This window comes from Lepus europaeus, chromosome 16 (assembly GCF_033115175.1).
Source record: "Lepus europaeus isolate LE1 chromosome 16, mLepTim1.pri, whole genome shotgun sequence".
NCBI lineage: Eukaryota > Metazoa > Chordata > Mammalia > Lagomorpha > Leporidae > Lepus > Lepus europaeus.
Genome location: NC_084842.1, coordinates 43,527,343 through 43,550,204, shown reverse-complemented (window position 1 = coordinate 43,550,204; position 22,862 = coordinate 43,527,343). Strand labels below are relative to the sequence as shown.

Genomic DNA, 22,862 nt, shown 5'->3' with positions numbered 1-22,862 from the left:
TTAAGTTGTTTCTTAAATTGGCAAATTTTCTTGCATAATAATTTACCTTTCTCCACTCATTTGAAAGAAATGGTAGATTGATTTCAACATCTTTGGGCTGGTTTCTGGAATTTTCTGTTCTACCCATGTTTGGTGGTGGCTGCCGGTTAGCTGAAACAATGACCTCCAACCAGCAGACGGCTCCAGATAGCGGTCAGTTCGGACACTCCTGTCTCCTAGGCCACCCAACCTGTGCTGGTGGTGAGAGGAGCCCGAGTGCAGAGCAGTCACCAGGTTCACACCTATACATCCTCGGAGTAATTGCTAGAGACTTGCTAGCCTGTAGGCTCCTTAATGGCGCACCTACAATGCCAGGCCCCAAAGCTCAGTATTAGGGGCCTTTGTAAAGCTCTCTTATATAAAAGGGACCCTTTTATGTACCCCTTTGCTGGATGCCTAACTCAATGGCTACTCAGCCCTTCACTCTATCCCTCCTAAACCCTGCTCTACAAAGGTCAATCCCTAGACCCGCAGCATCAGCATCATCTGGAAGCTTGTTCCACATGGATCTCAGACCTACTGCATAAAATTCTCCATTCCAACAAGATTCCCAGGTGATTCACATGCATGATGCAATTTGATAATCCCTGTGCTATGCAATGTGTTTCCTTGTGTCCTTTGATACAAGGAATCTTGTGTACGACAGAGTGCAGACCTACCGTGTCATGCTGACAATTAAAGGCACCAGTGCAGGTATACATTTGCCCTTTATATTATATTCTGTTGCTCATTTCTATGGAATTTGGAATGTTCAGTTTACCCTGTTAAATTAGAGCCCCATACAAAGGACTTTGAATAAAGCCTCTGTCCAGCATCTATCTGATAATCTTCCAGTTGTAGATTTTTCTTTCCAGAAGTGGGAAAATGTGTTCCAACACCTGTTACTGCATTAATATACTATTTGAGTGGCAAATCCATGTCTCAAGTCACCTGGGATAAATGCCGAAGTACTTACTGCTGAAAGGGAATAAAATGCTGCTTTTCTTCATCATCCACCTTCCCATGTATGATATCAGTAATATCCATCACTAGGAAAGAGATAAACTTAATTAAAGAAACTAATTGCTTCATGCTTCAGTAAGTTACTATGGCAGAGGACAGCATCAAGAAACACAGAGCCCTGGAGGAAGGAAGACACCAAGCCAGGATGGATCTTGTATATCTTCGCCAATGATAATTTCCTAGCTTCCCCAGCCCAGCAGAACAATTCCTGAGGCATTTAGGAGGAGGGCTGGATTTTCTCAGATCCACCCTGCAAAGCACCCATTTTAAAATTCCTGCAAGACTGAGTTGCTAAATTCTTGAGAAACTGGGGCTCAGATTACTTTTTAGCAAGCCTGCATCCAGTGCCACAGAGAACCCATAGTTTTGGAAGGAATGTCAGCAGAATTAAAGACTTGGACAGAAACTCAAGAGTTGACATGGTCTACTATCTCTTTGATTAGGCAGGTTCTCACCTTGTTTCCACAGAAACCTGGGCCAGCAGCACACAACATATTAGGGAGTGATTTGTTCCTCTCCAAACGAGAAGAACACTTAGTAAATATTGCCGTGCGCCTGTTGCAGGTATTATTTGACACATACAGATATTATTTGCCCCACTTTGAGAGATCATGAATTGAGGCACAGAAAATTACACATTTTACTCAGTCATTTTAAGTGGTAAAGCCAGGGTCGGAACCCAACAGTGACGGCAGAGCCAAATTTTGCAAACACTATATGCCCAAGTGTCTAGGTTATTAGTAATTGGTCCACTCAAAAGCTGCTGAAATTATGCAGAGCCCCAGAAAGAGATGGTCCATTTGTAATAAATAACAGTCTAACCATAAAACACACATGTTATAATCCAGTCTCCCTAGATGATCTGTTTGGAGATTAAAATGCTTTTTCTAAAGTAACTCAGAAAACACACTATGTAAGGGTTGGGAAATACTTGTTGGTGCTAAGAGGCACAGAAAGCAAGGCATCACATTAAATTTGTTGTCAGCTTATAATGGAAGCCGGCAAAAATTATACCAAAAAATATTGCAAAATTTTTACTGTACCTCCAGAACTGGCAGTTCATTTGTCAGTGTCATCATTTAGTTACTCCTGACCTCTGCTGACGATTGGCATCAAGCCTCAGAGTAAATTAGTCTCCACTCTACTCCTACCACACTCAACATCCTGAACATATTCACACACTCTTATACACACACCCATGCACATGTGCACACACTTTTATGAACATGTACTTACACACACCTTCACATACACACCCACATGAGCACACACACTCATACACATATGTATATGCACACACCTGAAATAGAAAACAAGCAAAAGCAGCAAGCTTGTACTCAAGTCTTTTTGGCCTGTTCAGAAAGAAACAACCTTGAATATGCCTTAGCTCCTTTTATGAAATATTAAATAAGTAAATTAACAAATAAGTAAATTAATATATAAGTAAAATAACATATAACTAAACAGTCCTGGTCCAGGGCTCCTTGCCTTTTCCTGAGAGTATATTTTAATTCTCCATAAGAAAGTAACATTTTGGTCACATCTTGAACAGCAGGTAGAGAATAGGGTAGTTCAAGGAGAACAAAGGATTAGAGGAGACAGAGGCTGCCTCATTACCCACATAATCTACCACCTTGACTCTGAGAACATGGAGTATCTGGGCCTTTGTTCCAGGAGAATCAGGGCATTTATTGATGATTTTCAAACCACTGTTGACCAAAATGTCAATGTAAGACCAAAAAATCAATTTCCTTAATTTAAATTTAACAAACTACAGAGGAAGGCGTAGGGGCCTCCTGGAAGGTTCTGGGGTTTGATTTAAGCCAAGGAATCTCTTTGAAAGCACTTACAAAACCAATTCTGACTTTGAAGACTGAATTTCCTGGATAGGCAAACCACTTCCAGCAAATATTTTATTCCATTAAAATCAATATGCAGATGTAAGCAGGAAGCATTTCAGTAGGCACAACTGAAGTTCTGTGCATTAAGACACTGAGATGTGCATCAGGGGGAAACAAAGAAGTGTGGGCTGAGTGAGGACACAGAACCCAAGCAAAGAGAACTGGCAGTCCCAGACAGTAACTGCTGTGTGCCCGACATAGTCATGACGTGGTCTGTCTCTCACCTTCTCTGGGACTGCCTGTTGTCTTCTTCCTCCCTCCCTTCCTCTTTCTTTTTCACATTTTTAAAATTGTGGTAAAAGACAAACAACATAGTATTTACCATCTTAACAATTTTAAGTATACAGTTCAGTGGCAGTAAATGCACTGACATTGTTATGCAGCCATCACCACCATCCATCTCCAGGACTTTTTTCATCTTCCAAAGCTGAAACTGTACCCAATAAGTAGTAACTCCCCACCTTCCTTCTCCCCAGTGCTTGGCAATCGTCATTCTACTTTGTGTCTCTATGAGACTACTCTAAGAACCTCAGGTAAGTGGAATCAGATGGTATCTGTCCTTTTTTGACTAGCTTAGGTCACTTAGCACAACATACCCACGGTGCACTCATGTTACAGCGTTATCAGAATTTCCTTCTCTTCTAAAGCTGAGTAATAGTTCACTGGATGGATGGACCATATTTGCTTACCCATCCTTCCACTGATGGATACCTGGGTTCCTTTCACCGTTTGGCTATTGTACATACCACTGCTATGAATACGGGCATACAGATACCTCCCTGAGACCTTGCTTTCAATTCTTTTGAGTATATGCCTTGTAATGGGTTTGCTGGAATATATGGTAGTTCTATGTTGAGGAACTGCCATCCTGCTTTCCACGGCAGCTGTAGACTCACATCTGTCTCTGATCTTTCTTGTACCTGCCACTCCAAAGGGTCTTCGCAGCCCACAGGTGTGCTTCTTGCCCTCCTTCAGCTCCATGTGGCCCACCCGGACAATCTGGCACACGAGGCTGATGCGGGGCCGGATGAGGTCTGTGCTGCTGAGGTCCTGAAGAGGCAGACAGAGGCTGTGTGAGAGAGGTCAGGTTGGGTCCCCCTGTCACCTACATTTCCCTTTGCTTTGAACTCTATAACACAATGTTCAGAGCACAATGCTGAAATGGGATCCTCTCCTCCCCATATCCATCTCTGAACTGTGATGGGCATCCGAGAAAATGATCTTGTTTCCTAAAAAAGCACTTTGAATCCTCAGCTCCTATTTCAATTTTCTGAACCAGATCAGAGTCTAGATCTCTAGTTAATCAAGTTAACAAGGTAATTAAAAGCAGGGCCCTCACTGTGGCTACTTTATATTCCTCCGGGATATATCTCAGTGTCAAATTAAATAAAAACTTGCATGACACTGACATTACTTGCATACCCATGCAAGCCTGTGACATTTCGATTCTTCTGCAGAACAATCCTGGGAAGAACTACATAGCACAGACATGGCTTTCTGTAATTACTCACCTTGTTCACAAAGGGGTTTATAGAAACCTCCACAGAGGGTCTCTCAGTGTGTACTAAGTAACAGAGGATGTGCAGATGGGGCATCTGTGGCTTTTGTGGCTGATGTTCTACATGTGTTTGTATTAAGGATGGGTGAGTGAACCTAGGAATGAGCTCACAAATCTCACTGACTTAACATCAGAGGTAATTTAATTATATCTGAAATTCTTTGCTCAAGGTCTCTACTGAATCAAGAATTAGTTTTCAGATAATCATTCTAAATTCATGCCCCCTAGAATTGAATCAATTCAGGTCTCCAAAACAGGAATATTTACCAATGGAAATAACCATCTCAATTTCAACTCTAGGTTCTGCAAGGCTTCAGTTAATAAAAAAAAATAATAATAATAATAAGGATGCCAATGGCCAGTTACAAAAATTCCAGCATGTTGATATTATAAAATAATATGATCACTTAAAAATGAAATGTTTGCTGCACCCCATGGGAGACCAGGAGAAGCACCTGGCTCCTGCCATCGGATCAGCGCGGTGCGCAGGCCGCAGCGCGCCTACCCCGGCGGCCATTGGAGGGTGAACCAACGGCAAAAGGAAGATCTTTCTCTCTGTCTCTCTCTCACTGTCCACTCTGCCTGTCAAAAAAAAAAAAAAAAATGAAATGAAATGTTTGGCCGGCGCCGCTGTAGCTCAATAGGCTAATCCTCCGCCTGTGGCGCCGGCACACCGGGTTCTAGTCCCAGTTGGGACGCCGGATTCTGTCCCGGTTGCCCCTCTTCTAGTCCAGCTCTTTGGTGTGGCCCGGGAGTGCAGTGGAGGATGGCCCAAGTGCTTGGGCCCTGCAGCCGCATGGGAGACCAGGAGAAGCACCTGGATCCTGGCTTCCGATCAGCGTGGTGCGCCGGCCGTAGCGCACCAGCCTCAGCGGCCATTGGGGGGTGAACCAACGGTAAAGGAAGACCTTTCTCTCTGTCTCTCTCTCTTTCACTGTCCACTCTGCCTGTCAAAAAAAAAAAAAAAAGAAAGAAAAGAAAAGAAATGTTTAAAGAATGACCAAGGAAACGTTCACCAGATTTTATTGAATGGAAAAAGCAGAGTGTGAAATCTGTATAAAAGATAACTGAGGGAAAGGTAGGGGAGAGGGACAAATTACAACTGTTCGAAAATCATATTCATTAGAAGACGGAATGAAGATTCAATAATACTTTTCAAAAACAAAGTTTAACTAACTAATTAATTTGAATGACTGACAGAGAGAGAGAGAGAGAGAGAGAGAGAGAGAGAGAGAGAAGGTATCTTCCATCTGCTGACTCACTTCCCAAATGCCTGTAATGGCCAGGCTGGGCCAGCTTAGAGTCAGGAGCCAGGAACTCTATCAAGGTCCACCATGCAAGTGGGAGGATCACAAGTACTTAAATCATCACCTGCTGCCTCCTTCCAGGGTATGTATTAGCAAGAAGCTGGGTTGGAAGTGCAGATGGAAAACTCAAGTTCCAGGAGTCCAGTGTGTGATATGGACCTCACAAGTGGCAGCTTAACCTGCTGCATCACAACACCCAGCCAGTAATACCTTTTTAACAAGTTTTAACTTTTTTCTCAGGCTGTTATATTTCATTGTTATTATCAGTTTGACATTCAGTGTCTAAGTCAGGTTATCATCAGGTTATGATGGGTTATGCACATGGGGGCCAGCATTGTGCCGTAGCGGGTGAAGCTGCCACCGGCAGTGCTAGAATCCTATATGGGCACTGGCTTAGGTCCCAGATGCTCCACTTCTGATTCCAGATCTCTGCTATAGCCTGGGAAAGCAACAGAAAATGGCCCAAGTCCTTAAGTCCCTGCACCCGCATAGGAGGCCCAGAGGAGGCTCCGGGCTCCTGGCTTTGGATTGGCCCAGCTCTAGCCCTTGCAGCCATTTGGGGGAGTGAACTGGCGGGTGGAAGACCTCTCTCTCTCTCTCTCTCTCTCTCTCTCTGGCTCTGCCTCTCTGTGACTCTACCTTTCAAATTAAAAAAAAAAAATCTTAAAAAAATAAGAATATGCAAATAGACTGATAAATGACTTTTGATTTTAGAAGAAAACCCTGACTATCTTAGTGCTAAGGAAATACTTTGTGTGTTGGGGAACAGGGAGGCACCACAAAGGGTTCTTGGTCTTTTGTGTCTGCATTTCCCAGGTGGTAAAGCCACGGGTGGGGTGGTGTGGGGACAGCAATCAGCCCATGCCCATCTTAGGGGTGGATGTCAACAGCAGGAACAGAAACAGCCTAAACCAGGACTACAACTCCTTCCTGTTGCTTTCTTTGGCACTCACTGTCTCTTAGACTGTTTTCCTTGCTCTAAGTTGGTAAGAGAACAAGGAGATAAAGTACACATGTGGACTTAAGGAGCAAAGGAGAAAAGGGAGTCTCTCCTTCGGACCCAATGGGAGCTGGGGATCCCTGCCCACCAAGGCTTCCCACAGCAAGGGGGGCAGTAGTAGGAGGTTTTCAAGTGGTGGATTTATAAAAAGGTGAGAGAACCCTAGTAAGCTCCCAGGCAGAGAGAGAGAGACAGAGAGACTGTGTCCCCAGATCTAGCCCTAGCCATTTCTGTGCTCTTGACAAGGAAAGCCCATTCTAACTTACACTTACGAAAACGTCTAGATCGTGCCTTGCCAGCTGTGACCTTGGTTGGGAATGCTCTTCTCGCCAGCTATCTTCACAGCTCCCTCTCTCGTCGACTTCAAGTTCTCACTTCAATGGTTCCTTCCCACAGAGGCCTCCCTGACCTCTCCCCAGCCAGATGATCCTGACACCCTCAGAGTGGGGGGATTTCTAACCCTCCAAACACTCTGTGTACTCCACACGCTCATGTGGTTAGGGCTTATTACCTGTCTAATGCATCACAACCAAAGCTGATTGAGCGGAGATTTCTCCCCCCAGATTGTTCACGGATGTGAACATCTGATAGACACTCAATAAACATTTGTTGAAAAAATAGGGAGGGCCACGGGAGGGAGGGAGGGAGGTTGGGGGGGGCCACAACAATACAAAAGTTGCACTTTGTAAATTCACATTTATTAAATAAAAAAATAATAACTATATAACAAACAAAAAAGAACTTAATACTTTACCCTTTTAGTATTTTTTATGTTCTACTTAAAACTATTGGTTGAACTCTGTAATTAATACACAATTATTCTTAGGTGTTTAATTAATGCTATAACTAGTACTCAAGTAGTATTTTACACTTTGTGTTTCTGTGTGGGTGCAAACTGTTGAAATCTTTACGTAATATATGCTAAATTGAACTTCTGTATATAAAGATAATTGAAAATTAATCTTGATGTGAATGGAAGAGGAAAGGGGGTGGGAGAGGGGAGTGTTGTGGGTGGGAGGGAAGTTATGGGGGGGGGAGGAGCTACTGTAATCCATAAGCTGTACTTTGGAAATTTATGTTCATTAAATAAAATTTTTAAAAAAATAAAGTAAAAAAAAAATTTGTTGAAAAAATAAGTGGGGTCGGATCTGGCGTTGTGGCGCAGCAGGTTAAGCCACAGCTTATAATGTTGGCATCTGGTATTAGAGCCCCAGTTCAATTCCTGGCTGCTTTGCTTCTGATCAAGCTCCCTGGTAATGCACTGGGAAGGCAGCAGAGGATGGTCCAAGCACTTGGGCTCCTGCCACACATGTGGGAGACACAAATGGAGTTCTTGGCTCCTGGCTTCAGCCTGGCCCAGCCCTAGCCATGTGGCCATTTGGGGAGTGAAGTGACAGATGGAAGATACCTCTCTCTCTCTCTGCTTTTTAAATATATAAATAAATAATTTCTTTTCTTTTTTTTTAAAGATTTATTTATTTATTTGAAAGCCAGAGTTACACAGAGAGAGAAGGAGAGGCAGAGAGAGAGGTCTTCAATCCGCTGGTTCATTCCCCAATTGGCCGCAATGGCTGGAGCTATGCCGATTTGAAGCCAGGAGCTTCTTCTGGGTCTCCCATGTGGGTGCAGGGGCCCAAGGACTTGGGCCATCTTCTACTGCTTTCCCAGGCCATAGCAGAGAGCTGGATGGGAAGTGGAGTAGCCAGGTCTTGAACCAGCGCCCATATGGAATGCCGGCACTTCAGGCCAGGGCTTTAACCTGCTGCGCCACAGCGCCGGCCCCAATAAATAAATAATTTCTAAACAAGAGAAAAAAATCTTTAATAAGATAAGTGGTGCTTCTCCTTCAAGGGGAATTATAATATTTTTCCTCTTTTCTTTTTTATGTCTTCCATGACTTATCACTGTATCTGCTAATAGCATAAAGAATTACACAGAAGGCGAGACTTACAGTAAACACTGCTTGAAGGTTATTAAGCTTCTCTATTTCCTTGGGCATCCCGTTACTACCCCAGCGAATTAGATAGTTCTCACTGGCAAAGAAAAAAAAAAAAAAACCAAATTATTCTTATTGAGAAGCCCCCTGGGAAGAAAGGCTCTCCTTAGGACAGACTTCCAAGGATCAAGGGAAGGACCAGGGACGCTCAGTGACACCCGCTGGCAGTCAGCAGGAGCGGGAACCAGGAGCGCATACTTGGCTGTGCCACCATGGACCTCCAGGCTCTGGAGAGGTGTCCATGCCGTAGCTCCACGGGTACCACCCCCACAGACTACCCCAGACACAGCAGATTCTATGCAACTCGACTCTCAGGGGTCTTCCTTCCATCTCAAATTCTCTGTATAATAGCGCTGGCTTTGCTCAATCAAGAATTTGATTTTATAATATTCATTCCCAACCCCTCCCCCATAATCCACATTACTATACTCAAAAAACATTATTTTTAGAAACAATTTGTCAGTAACTTTAGCCGCCTTCTCAAAATTAAAATCTTCGTTGTCTTAGCTGCTCAGCAGCAGTGCTACTCTAGGGCTATACAACAGCCATTATCATTCCCATGGTCTTGTTTTTTAAAAAAAACTATATACATATATAAATATTTTTTTTTTAGAGCAGCTTTGGGTTCAGAGCACAGTTGAGCTGAAAGCGCAGAGAATACCCATGTATCTCGCCCCTACACAGGCACAGCCTCCTGCACTCCACATCCCCCACCATTTTCATAAAATCAATGCACCTACACTGGCACATCATCTTCACCCAGAGGCCACAGTCTGCACCCAGGATGTTGTGCATTCCTAATGCAGTCCCCACCACTAGAGTATCACACACAGTGGTTTCCCTGCCCCCACAACCCCCTGTTCTCTGTGTATTCCCCTCTCTTCCAGCTCTAAATTCTTGACTCTCACATCCACGTCCTGATGAGTTTTACTTTTCTTTAAATCCCAGACTGTGGCCCCGCTGTTCCAGCAGTGATATGCAAAGATTTCATGGCCCAAAGGATTTTACTTTCTACTGCCCAGAGGCTCTCCCCTCTTCTCTGTCTTCCCTTCTCAACTTTAGCAAAGAGCCCCTGGGGGTGAGGGAAAGTGAGGGTGGGGTTAAGGCTGAGTTTTCGTGCAAGGTCAGCCACAGGTGAGCTGAGTCACGCTACCTGATGAAAGTGGACTGGTCTGGGTCGTAGAGGGCCATGAACAGCTCTGCGTCTTCCCCAATGTTGCAGACAAAGTTCTTGAAGTTCACGTAGAGGCCGTAAGTGTGCACGGCACTGAAGATGACCTGGCCCCTCAAGTCCAGGTTCTGCAGAATGGACTGAACACAGAGGAAAAGAGACAAAAACATGTCGGTTCCAGCAAATAGGGCATTCCAGCAGAGAAATCAGCCTGCCAATGGGAGACAAATCTAATCACCACCCAGAGGGAGAAGCCCTTGCTGAGAAAAGGGTGTACTGAGGAGATGAATGGTCCATCCAGTGAGCAACATACAATAAATCCAACCATTCCTGTTTAGATGGTCAAGGCCGCCTCATTCAGGGCCTTGGAACCACGCAATTTGCTAAATGCTGTCTGAAGGTGATAACTTGTGGTTTTAGTACTTTCAAGAAGCTCTCATCTCTCACAATGGCTTCTGGAAGAAGCTCAAAATCATCAAACACCATGATGCATTAACCTTCTTTATGGGATAACTCCTACCAGAAATAAAAGATTGGTTTGGAAAAGCTTCCCGTTTAGGCACAGTTTGTGACTGATTCAGAAATACAAGTATTAATACGACTATACTAAAACAATCAAAACTACAATAAAATGAACACATATCTTTATTCATTAGAATAGAAAAATAAGAACACATACCCAAATATTAGTGCTGTTGGGTCTTGGCAGTCATAACACGCGTTACTTTCCCCGTTTTCTTTATCTTTCTAATATTTCTTTAACATCCACCTACTGCTTTCAAAATTGTCCAAGTAATTTATTTTTAAATGTTATTTTCAGGGACTGACACTGTAGCACAGTGGGTTAAGCTGCCATATGAGCATTCCATTTGAGCACCAGTTCAAGTCCTAGAAGCTCTACTTCCAATCCAGTTTCCTGATAACATGCCTAGGAAAGCAGCATATGATGGCCCAAATATTTGGGCCTCCGCTATGCACATGGGAGACCTGAATGGAATTCCAGGTTCCAGGCTCCTGGCTTCAGTCTGGCCCAGCCCTATTCACTGTGGCCATTTGGGGAGTTGGAAGATATACTTCTCTTTTCTCTCTCTGTAACTCTCCCTCTCAAATAAAATAAATCTTTTAAAAATGGGATTTACTTTATAAAGCATAATATATGTACCAAATATAGAAGAGCACATAATAGAAAGCTTCTTTCACACCCAGCTCTTTCTTGGAGACATCCATTAATTATCAATTTCTTGTCTATCATTTCAGAGTCGGTCTGTGCAAACACAAGCCTCAATGTACGTGGGTTGTTTTTTTTGAAACACAGATAAGAGCTTTGTGTAATACTCTTCTGCAGTTTGATCTTTTCACTTGGGTATCTTTGCGTTCTTTCCACATCAGAACACATAGCTCCCTCATCTTTCTCACTGTGTTCCACCTCTAAAATGAGGACACAATGACTTCTATTGTCAACGAATCACTTTCTTTAATTAAAAAAAAAAAAACAAAAATGGAACTGGAATGCCAGCATCAGCACACTGAGGTCATGTACCTTTTCTTCTTGGATCTTTTCCTCAATCCTTTTTGAGGCCACTTCATGGGCCTTGAAGAGAGCAATGGTGCTGGTTTCATCTGGGTCCAAAATGTTCCCGTTGTCATCTCGCACCACCAGATCTAACCCCAGCATTCTAGAGAGAAAGGAGTGATCAGCTGACTCTCCCCTCAGGAACAGGCTCACAGAAGGGCCCTCACCAGGGAACCCAGAGGATTCACAGTTAGCAAGGTTGGGTGGTGGGCCACTCAAGTTAAGAAAGCTCATTTACTTTTCTCCATTTAACTCCTCTTCCTTTCCATGTAATAACCATGTGTAAAAACTCATGAGATACTGTTAGCCAAACTCTATGAAGATATGCAAATTAAATGGTCCACAGAAACTCAACAGGAAAGGCAAAACCAGCACTGATGCTGATCAAAGCCCACTAGCTCTTCCCGCTCGTCTTCCATGATTCAGCATATGAACTATGAGAGATCAATGCACAATTCATTTAAGGCTTGTCCTGATTTCCATATTTAATTAAAGACTGATTCAAAGTAGATCAATGAAGTAAGTTCTGGTTGCTGCTATCCCATAACCCATCTCAGAGCACAAGCTCTGGTATCATTTAGACCAGGATTTGAACCTTAGCTTTAAGACTTGCTAGCACTGTGATCCTGGATAATTTACTTAATTCTTTAAAGCCCAAGTTTCCTCACTTAAAAATATTTCCTAACTTTCAAGTTGGCTGTTGAAAATTTAATGAGATAATGCATGCAATGCTCCTAACACACTATCTAGCATATAGTACGCTCTCAATAAATGTTAGCTCGGGGTCAGCACTGTGGTGTAGAGGGTTAAATCCCCAGACTGCAGTGCCAGCATCCCATATGGGTGATGGTTTGAATTCCGGCTGCTCCTCTTCCAATACAGCTCTCTGCTATGGCCTGGGAAAGCAGTAGAAGATGGCCCAAGTCCTTGGGAGACCTAGAAGAAGCTCCTGGCTCCTGGCTTCAGATCAGCTCAGCTCTGGCCATTGTGGTCATATGCAGAGTGAACCAGTGGAATGGAAGACCTCTTTCTCTGTCTAGCTCTACCTCTCTATATAACTCTTTCAAATAAAGTAAAATAAAATAAAATAAAATGATTCTTTAAAAAAATAAATAAATGTTAGCTCTTCTTGTAGCAACTGGAGCTGTGTCAAGTCATAGCTCTAAGACTTGCATGGAACAGCAGGGCTGTATGGTGAGCACAATGCCTCTCCACTAAGTTTCTGGAGTCCAGAGGACACACAGCAGTAGAAAAAAACTGCTTAGCTGCAAGAATCTGGGGCCTACAGTAGCAACAGGACACTGCTATCTGAATGCCAGTGTGCATTCCAGGCACCACGAATTTGGGAGTGGGGATGTCCAAACAGCAACAGTGCTCTGGGATTAACAGTGAAATGTGCCAATTCCAAACATGGCTGATTTCCCTCCTCGTGTTTCACAGCATCTCCATCAACTGATTTGATCTGGCGGGTTCCTTTCTACAACAGCCAGACCCACAGGCCACCCAGACTCGTGAGGCATGGCCTACTGGCTGCTCAGACACTGGTTCAGACACAGCAGCTTCATTTCCTGAACTGTTTCCAAGAGCTGGGATAGGAAAACAGGCATGGTCTGCCATTTGTGGGATGTTTGCATCCTATGCTGGAAATCAGGAGGATCCCAGGAGGATCCCCAGGCCAGTGTATTGTGGTAAGACCTCAAAAAACAGAAGCTGCTTTTGGGGATCTGCCTTATTCCCTTTAGCTGGCTTTTTAAAACGTGCTCTAATGCCATGTAACTGCTGTCACTATGCTTATGAACAAGGATCAGAGAGGGAACTGCTAATTCTTAACCCCCAAAAAGGAGTATTACACATGGAGTAAAAGTCTTGCTTCCAAATTTAAGCTTACCTTTTTATTATCTATTGACTTGGAAATTAATCATTTAAGCTCACTTAGTCCGTTTCTTACCCATAAAATGAGAATAATAACAGCTACTTCATAGGGTTAGAATCAAGTTGTGTATGAGAACAATACAAAGCAGGTATTTCATAAATATCAGTTGAATCTAAATTTTGCATGCTCTATTTACTCAGCTATTTCTGAATATAGCTGTCAGAGTCTAAGACATTTAAACAAGTAGAATAATGAGCTGTATTATCTCTGAGAGATGTCCGAGAGAAAAGTTTGGAAAAGCAAGGAAAAGGGAGAAGAAAAAAAATACATGTACACAAGTAGAATAAATTTGGAAAATAAAATTTAAGAAAAAAATCAACACCAAACACCAGGGAACCACCTCAGTCTTTTGAAAACAACCAGTCAAGAAGCATGAATCTCAGGCCACCATAAATTTGCATAAATTGAATTTCTCATTTTGAAAAAGGCAGAAATATCTGGAATCAAAAAGAGTAATCAATTGATTAAATTTTTAAAGTTACATTATAAAAAGTATACATTTTAAAAATTATACATTGAAAAGTATACAATATTGGGGCTGGTGTTGTGGCAAGCAGGTTAAGCCTCTGCCTGTGATGCCTGCATTCCATATGGGTACCAGTCCATGATCCAGCTGCTCCACATCCAATCCAGCTCCCTGCTAATGCACCTGGAGAAGGAACAGAAGAAGGCCCAAACACTTGGGGCCCTGCACCCACATGAGTGACCCGGAAAAAGCTCCAGGCTCCTAGTTTTGGCCTGGCCTAGCTCCAGCTATTGTGGCCATTTGGGGAATCAACCAGCAGATGGAAGATACCTTTCTCTCTTTTTCTCTCTCTCTCTCTCTAATCTTCCTCCTCCTCCTCCTTCTTTTCCTCCTCTTCCTCTCCCTGTAACTCTGCTTTTCAAACAAATAAAAAATAGGCCTGCGCCACAGCTCACTTGGCTAATCCACCTATGGCGCCGGCACCCCGGGGTTCTAGTCCCAGTTGCTCCTCTTCCAGTCCAGCTCTCTGCTGTGGCCCGGGAAGGCAGTGGAGGATGGCCCAAGTGCTTGGGTCCTGCACCCGCATGGGAGACCAGGAAGAAGCACCTGGCTCCTGGCTTTGGATTGGCACAGCGAGCCAGCAGCAGTGGCCATTTAGGGAGTAAACCAACAGAAGGAAGGCCTTTTGCTCTGTCTCTCTCACTGTCTAACTCTGCATGTCAAAAAAAAAAAAAAAAAAAGCCAAATAAATAAAAAATAATAACAAAAAATTTTTAAAAATAATTGGGTCAGTGCTATGGCAGTGCCAGCATTCCACACAGGCTCTGGTTTGAGACCTGGTTGCTTCACTTCCTATCCAGTTTCCTCTAATACACCTGGGAAAGCAGAGGAAGATGGCCCAAGTCCTTGGACCCCTGTACCCATGTGAGAGACCCAGATGAAGCTCCTGGCTTTGGCCTGGCCCAGCCCCTGCTGTTGCTACCATTTGGGTAGTGAACCAGCAGATGAAAGATCTTTCTCTCTCTCTCTCCCTCTCTCTGTAACTCTGCCTTTCAAATAAATAAATAAAATTTTTTTAAAAAAAAGTAAACATAATCATCAGGCTATAAACATGTTTTACTACTATTCTGGCAACTACGATTTTCACAAGTTGTGAATAATGGTCCCAGTTAGGGGAAGATAGAGAGAAAGAAAGAGAATGAGTCGGATAGTGATATAAAATCCACCATTAGATTTATATAAATATGGTCTCAGGTGTCTGAATATGTCCACTTTGGATGTGTAAGTCACTTAGAATTTCTTTGGGAGTAGAACAGCTCCAGTTCAACCCTATATTTCCCACCCAGCTGCCACCTCCTGAAGATGAGACAGCCAGCACGGGGTCTGGTCCATAGAGGCGCTGGGAAATTTTATTCAACTAAATTAAATGGTTTCTAAGACAAAAAGTGGGCAGTAAACAATACTTGGCAACTCCAAGATCAAAAGTTTACAGTGATTGGTGTCCTTGGCATGAACGTGGCTGCTGTTCCCCAAGTTTTTAGGGAAAAGTCAACACTGGTTTACCTGTTCCCATGATCAATTTTGGCAGTGACCTTCTTCTTGAGCTCTGCCAGTTCGTCCTTGGGGAGCGTCCCAGACAGGATCTGGGACCGCCACTCGATCAGACTGTACGTCATCTGCTGCAGCTGCCGGAATAGTGTGACCTTGTTGTTCTAAGATAGGGGTAGAAGAAATGAATAAAAACATGTAATTCAGGGGTGGGAACACTTTAATCAATGGGGTCATACATTAAGTTGGATACTCTGAGAGATTCATTTTTAAATGTCAATAGGCGTGACCATCCTGAGCCATTCCCACGCCCTCCTCTACTGCAACTTTAGAAACTGATAAGCTGCTGGTGCCGTGGCTCAACAGGCTAATCCTCTGACTGCAGCGCCAGCACACCAGGTCCTAGTCCCGGTCGGGGCGCCGGATTCTGTCCCGGTTGCCCCTCTTCCAGGCCAGCTCTCTGCTATGGCCAGGGAGTACAGTGGAGGATGGCCCAAGTGCTTGGGCCCTGCACCTCACGGAGACCAGGATAAGCACCTGGCTCCTGTCTTCGGATCAGCGCAGTGCGCCAGCCGCAGCAGGCCATTGGAGGGTGAACCAACGGCAAAGGAAGACCTTTCTCTCTGTCTGTCTCTCTCTCTCACTGTCCACTCTGCCTGTCAAAAAAAAAAAAATAAACTGATAAGCAACTGTAGGATGAACAACTGGACCGTAATTATGAATATATCAAAAGAGCCACGTACGCTAAAATTATGACAATGTTCATTTCCATTGTTCTCCAAATGGATGAATTCTCATTGTAAGTCCCTTCATAGCCTGGCTCTTTCTCATGCAAAGCTATATGTATATCTCCCAAATGTTCCAGACCCTTGCAATATGTTATCTTTTCTACCTGGAACCACTTTGCTTCTTCCCTCAAAGCTATTCCCAATGCCTCCCTCCCTTGCTCACCTCCTCTATCACCTGGCTAATCCCAACTTAATCAGTCTAAGCTTAGAAGTTCTCCTTGACATCCTAACTCTGGGATGGTTGTGTGTGGAATTTACTCCCATCGCAGCACTTACAACCCTGAGCTACCCTGGCTTGTCTGATTCTTGCCTTAGACAGGAAGCTCATTTTTGTGTCCTTCATAGCTAGTACAGAGTAGGTACTTCACTGCATGTACTCAATGAGTCGATTAGGAATGGAGAGAAACTGTAGTGTCAGAGACAGGGGCATGTTGGAAAACACAATTTAAAATATTATTTGAAAATTCCCATTTCCCCAGAAGGTCGTTATTCAGACACTAAACTATTATTCTGGCTTCACTCATAAATTACAGTGAATGAAGTAAATTAACTTATAACCATCTAATCATTCATGTTTCAATCATTTTAAGAATCAAATACTTGAGTCTAAGCCATCACACCGGGGTTCTAGCTAAATGGCTAATTGTTCTATTATTTTTATTAAAAAAGAAAAAGTCAATGAACATCTATCATGTGCCTTCAACATTCTAGAAGGTGAACATTCTAGAGAGTGAAGCAGCAACACATAAAGTGAGTGGGTATACATACACGGAAATACATAGAGCTTCCCATCCAATACACACACATCCAAGTAACTTAAGATTATAGAAAAAGCAAAGAGAAAATAAGCAAGATAATGGGACAGTGCACATGGGGGGAGGAGGTCCTCTTGACAGAGCGGTCAAGGAAAACTGTTGAGCATTATTTTTTATTTATTTATTTACTTGGCAGAGTTAGACAATGAGAGAAAGAGACAGAGAGAAGGGTCTTCCCTCCGTTGGTTCACCCCCCAAATGGCTGTCATGGCCGGAACAATGCCAATCCGAAGCCAGGAGCCAGGTGCTTCCTCCTGGTCTCCCATGCAGGTGCAGGGCCCAAGGACTTGGGCCATCCTCCACTGCCCTCCCAGGCCACAGCAGAGAGCTGGACTTGAAGAGGAGCAACCGGGACTAGACCCCAGTACCCACATGGGATGACAGCACAGCAGGTGGAGGATTAACCAAGTGAGCCACGGCACTGGCCCCAAGTAATATTTTTGAGATATGGTGGTTAAATCAAAACCTGTACAGCTCCACTCTTTCCATGTACACCATGAATTCCTTTTTTCTTACAAGTGAAAGTCATGATATAGTTACATAACCGTACACCTCTGCAATCACAGGAACACACTGTCACCCCTGGCTAAAACAACAGTGCACAGGCACCAGAGGCTTGTTTGACAGCTCCAGTAACACAGATTCCTGGGCAAGGCACTGACCAGTGGCAGGGCTGAAACATCTGAGCTACTCCTGAACAAAGAGGAAATGTGGACGGAGAGCCCTGGGCCTAGAACTGAGGAAGGGGAGGCAGTGATGGGATTAACAGAGTGTGATCAAAACCCTAAAGTAGTTCAAAGTTCTGTAAGAACACACAGGAAAAGGACGAACAGCCCCTTTTCTGTGGCTGCAATATGCTCTGTAAGCATTGTGGATCTTACAAATAATGGAAGCAAAGCCTATTGGAAATTGTGAAACTGCTAGCGTGTTCGGAACTGCTTCCCCACCAGTCAGTCCTTAGCAAAGCATAAAAATGAGGCTTTCAAAGATGCTAATTTTATAAGCAAAAGTAAAGATCTTGCTTTTGTCATTCAATCCTACATAAAATGTTTCTATTTCACTGTTTCTAACACTAGGAATAGGAGTGAGAAGTAAAGGTTTTCAAATTTTGCCTTTCCTAACTGCTAGGAAGAAGATTTTTCTTTCTTCCAGTCCATTTGTCTACTCCTAGTTAGATGTCTTCTAATTTTAATTAAGATATTACTTCTCAGAATATGGGAAAGAAAGGACTCAAAGGCTGAGGGGACCCGCCACGGGAGACAGTGCTTTGTTTGGGGCACATGTTCACAAGCCGTTGGTCTCAATTGTATTAGACACTATCCATGGCAATGTAATTATTGCCTGTCTATATCAGCCTCATGTGCCAAGTCCTCCCCCCAAAGAGGGATGAAGACAGCTATTCTGTTCTGATTCACTGTGCCAAGTTAATTCTGAACAGACAAGCTGGAGCGAGCACACCAAAGGAAGCAATTTCCCACTGACATCAAGGAAATGGACCTTGTTGCCACATTCCTAAGATTCTCCGAAGCAAGATGTTCCCTTTAATAGCCAGTCCCTGACATTTATTGCATGTGCTTTGGGGAAGCAAGTGAGGACAGGTGAGAAGAAAACCCAGCACTCCCCAGAACACCAAGGCTGGCTCCCCTGAGTCTTTTTCCTCTGCTGTTCTTCCTGCCCTCTCTTTTCCAAATCTTACACACACAATTCTGAGGGCTGCAGAGCACCTTCCCTACCACCTCCAGTCTTTGCTAATTTCAGCTTTCTCTGCACTATCAGCCACTGCCACATTCTCTAATAATTTCGCTGACCATCTCCACCAAAGTTAACACAATCCTGAGATCCCATAGGGGTGCAAAATCAAATTTTATTGACTTCAACTAACACTTTGGGTTTGAAGAATAGCTACACAAAGTAAGATAATATAAATATATTTATACCTTACACTCAAGATATTTCTGAATTTGCTTAGGATTTCTCTTTTCTAATTCTTGTTATTTTTTAAAATTTTAAAGATTATTTATTTATTTATTTGAAAGGCAGAGTTACAGAGATAGAAGGAGAGACAGGGAGAGATAGATCTTCCATCTGCTGGTTCACTCTCCAAATGGCTGCAACAGCTAGGGTTGGGCCAGGCCACCAGGTGGGTGAGAGGCCCAAGCGTTTGGGTCATTCTCCACTGCTTTCCCAGGCACATTAACAGGGAGCTAGATTGGAAGTGGAGCAGCCCGGACTTGAACTGATGACCATGCTTCAGGCAGTGGCTTAACCCACTACACCACAGCACCAGCCCCTTAAATTTTTAAATTGACACCTAAGTATACAAATTTATGGGATACAACAGGATATTTTGATATACATATTCCAAGTACAATAATCAAATCAAGGTAATTAGCATAACCATCACTTTGCACATTTATCATTTCTTTGTGTGGGAACATTGAAAATCCTCTCTACTAGTTATTTTGAAACATACCATAAATTAGTGTTAACCTAGTCAGCCTAGCATGCCATAGAACTAGAAGCTAATCCTCCTATCTAATTATATACACACATATATGCTTCATATATGTGTGTGTGTGTATGTGTTCACTTAATTATTTGAGAGGCAGAGAGAGCTCCAATCTGCTGACTGGAGGCTGAAGTTGGGAGTCAGGAACTCAGTGCAGGGACTCAACCACTTGAGTTGTCACCGCTGCCTCCCAGGATCTGCAGGAGCAGGAAGCTCGAATCAGGAGCTGGACGTGGCCACTGAACCCAAGTTCTCTGATATGAGAGAGGGGTGTCTCTACTGGCATCTTAACTGCTAGGCCAAACGTCCAGCCCTCGGTATATTTTGAACCCATTAACCAACACTTCTCTACTCCCATCCCCCTTAGCCACTCCAGCTCTGGAAGCCATTATTCCACCCTCTACTTCTTCTCCTTTTTTTTTTTTTTTTTTTTTTGACAGGCAGAGTTAGACAGTGAGAGAGAGAGAGACAGAGAAAAAGGACTTCCTTCCGTTGGTTCAGCCCCCAAATGGCTGCTACGGCCGGCGTGCTGCACCAATCTGAAGCCAAGAGCCAGGTACTTCCTCCTGGTCTCCCATGTGGGTGCAGGGCCCAAGGACTTGGGCCATCCTCCACTGCACCCCGGCCACAGTAGAGAGCTGGACTGGAAGAGGAGCAACCGGGACAGAACTGGCACCCCAACCGGGACTAGAACCCCAGAGTACCAGTGCCGCAGGCGGAGGATTAGCCTAGTGAGCCGCAGCACCGACCCACCCTCTACTTCTTTGAGATCAACTTCTTATATGGCATGTAGTATTTGTCTTTCTACACCTGGCTTACTTCACTTAGCAGAATATTCTCAAGACTTGTCTGTGTTGTTGCAAGTCACAGCATTTTGATCATCTTTATGGCTGAATAATATTCCATTATGTATATGTACTACATTTCCTTTATCCATTCATTTTACAAACATCTCCCGCTTTTTCACTTGGAGATATCTGAGGTCTCACCATTTAATGCTGCTAGTTCAGATGTTTATCTTTTCTCTTTCTTCTTTTTAAAGAAGTTCTAGAGATACAAACAGAGTCACAAGAAAAAAGTGGCTTTGCCTTTGCTACTGACAGGAAGGAAGAAGTCATTTATTGACTATTTTGGAAATTCTGGGGGCCAATGACATCACTCTACTGGATGTCAGAAAACCTGGAGTCTATTTTTTTGTTTTTAAAGAATTATTTATTTACATGTTTATTTATTTATTTGAAATACAGAGTGACAGAGAAAGAGAGAGGAGAGAGACAGAAAGATCTTCCATCAGCTGGTTTGCTCTCCAAATGGCTGTTAACTGCCACATCATTTTTGGCCAGGCCAAAGCAAGGAGCCAAGAATTCCATCAGAGTCTTGCCCATAGGTAGCAAGGGCCCAATTGTTTGGGCCATCTTTCACTGCCTCCTCAGGATCATTAGTAGGAAGCTGGAATGGAAGCAGAGGAGCCAGTACTTGAACCAGCACTCAGATACGGGATGCTGGTGTCACAAGTGGTGACGTCAAAGCTTGCCTCTCTCTTCCAGGCCACGCGGAAGCAAGGCCTGCAACTCAGATAAAACACCCTGCCAAGAGGACGAAGTTTGCTATGGGAGTTTTCCATCCTTGGTAATAAGTGATCAGATGCTGGTTGCAAACCATGAGAGCAGCTTAATTACCTTTCAGAGCCTGTGCTCCAGCAGCCAGGAATAACCACCAGTTCAAAAAGATTAGACTAGAGCAGCTTTAATCTGCCGGGATATGCAGTGATGGGAAGAAAGGGCGATTCAGAGTGTTCTGCGAGCCTCCCCCCAGCCCCCTCCGCTCAGTCTCAGGCGCCTCCCCGCTTTAGGGCTTGACAAACTATGGACTGACACAGGACTCTATTCTGCCGCACACTTAAATGACAGGGGATCAGCCCTTTCCATGAACTGCATGTTAGCAATTCAAGTCACCTGATTCCATACTAGTGTTCACCACCTGCTATCACCCTGCTCTTTTCCTATCCCCCTTTCCAGCAGGAGATAGAATGAGATGTACTGACCCAAACTCAGTGAACCCTTTCTCCACTTGGAAGGGGAGAAATGGTGCTAAGATAAATCTCAGAGTGAGGGGCAGGTGTTGGCCTAGTAGTTAAGACACTGTCATCCCATGGTGGAGTCCTTGGCTCTAATATCTGGCTCTGGTTCTGGCTCCTGACTTCAGATTCCTGCTAATGCAGACTCTGGGGGGCAGCAGTGATGGCTCAAGTAACTGGGTCCCTGCCACCTATGGTGGGAAACCTGGATTGAGCTCCTTGTTCCTGGCTTTGGCCTGATCCATGTGGACATTCAGGGAGTGAGCCAGTGCTCCTTCTCTGTTGTCTCTCAAAAAAAAAAAATCTCAGAATGAGATTGTACCTGGCACCCATACAGCAACATATCCTGTTTTTTTTTGTTTGTTTGTTTTTTGTGTTTTTTTAAGATTTATTTATTTATTTGAAAAGCAGAGTTACAGAGAGTAGAGGCAGAGAGAGAGAGGGCTTCCATTCACTGGTTCACTTCTCAGATGGCTGCGACAGCTGGAGCTGCGTTGATCAGAAGCCAGGAGCCAGGAGCTTCTTCCGGGTCTCCCACGTGGGTGCAGGGGCCCATGGACTTGGGCCATCTTATACTGTTTTCCCAGGCCATAGCAGAGAGCTGGATCGGAAGTGGAGCAGCTGGGACTCAAACTTGCACCCATGTGGGATGCTGGCACTGCTGGTGGCAGTTTTACCTGCTATGCCACAGTGCTGGTCCCAACATATCCTGTTTCCAAAGACACTTGTCTCAGTGTCCCCACAAATACTTTTTAACTTGTAAGTTTTCCAGACTAAATTTTTTTATTGAGAAAATATGATATTACCTGGATAGAAATGGTCCCATTTAAAAGTATAATTGGATTGTTGTTAAATAGACAAAAGTCAACATGAAATGAATCCAACCATGTCCAAGTCGATGCTAAAGTGTCCTCCCATCTAGCAAGGGGCGCCAGTGTGGAAGAAAGGAGAGCTGATGCTGGAAAGGTTTGGGGGCAGAGATCAGCTCCCCGAGGACCACAGCGGTCCTGAGAGGCAGCAGAGGAGTGGACAGAAAACTTCAACACCACTGAGCTACAGCAGAGCAGTAACCACAGGGCCCACAGCGCCGGACATCATCCGTCCACCTGTTCAGCCCCAGATGGGAGGAGGGGTGCCTCTTGGGGGAGGGCAAGGGCACCTTCCAAATCCCAATTCTTT

General features: G+C 44.0%; 1 protein-coding gene across 1 annotated transcript in view; it reads right to left on the bottom strand.

Moving 5' to 3' along the window:
- DOCK5 (dedicator of cytokinesis 5) overlaps nucleotides 1-22,862 on the bottom strand; it is a 233,930-nt gene that overhangs the window by 114,910 nt on the left and 96,158 nt on the right. Inside the window, exons 6-11 of the mRNA XM_062213659.1 lie at nucleotides 15,510-15,658; nucleotides 11,515-11,650; nucleotides 9,957-10,114; nucleotides 8,759-8,840; nucleotides 3,863-3,992; nucleotides 995-1,067 (exon numbers count right to left, since the gene is read on the bottom strand). Coding sequence (XP_062069643.1) covers nucleotides 995-1,067; nucleotides 3,863-3,992; nucleotides 8,759-8,840; nucleotides 9,957-10,114; nucleotides 11,515-11,650; nucleotides 15,510-15,658 — 728 coding nt within the window. The remainder of the gene's footprint in view (nucleotides 1-994; nucleotides 1,068-3,862; nucleotides 3,993-8,758; nucleotides 8,841-9,956; nucleotides 10,115-11,514; nucleotides 11,651-15,509; nucleotides 15,659-22,862) is intronic.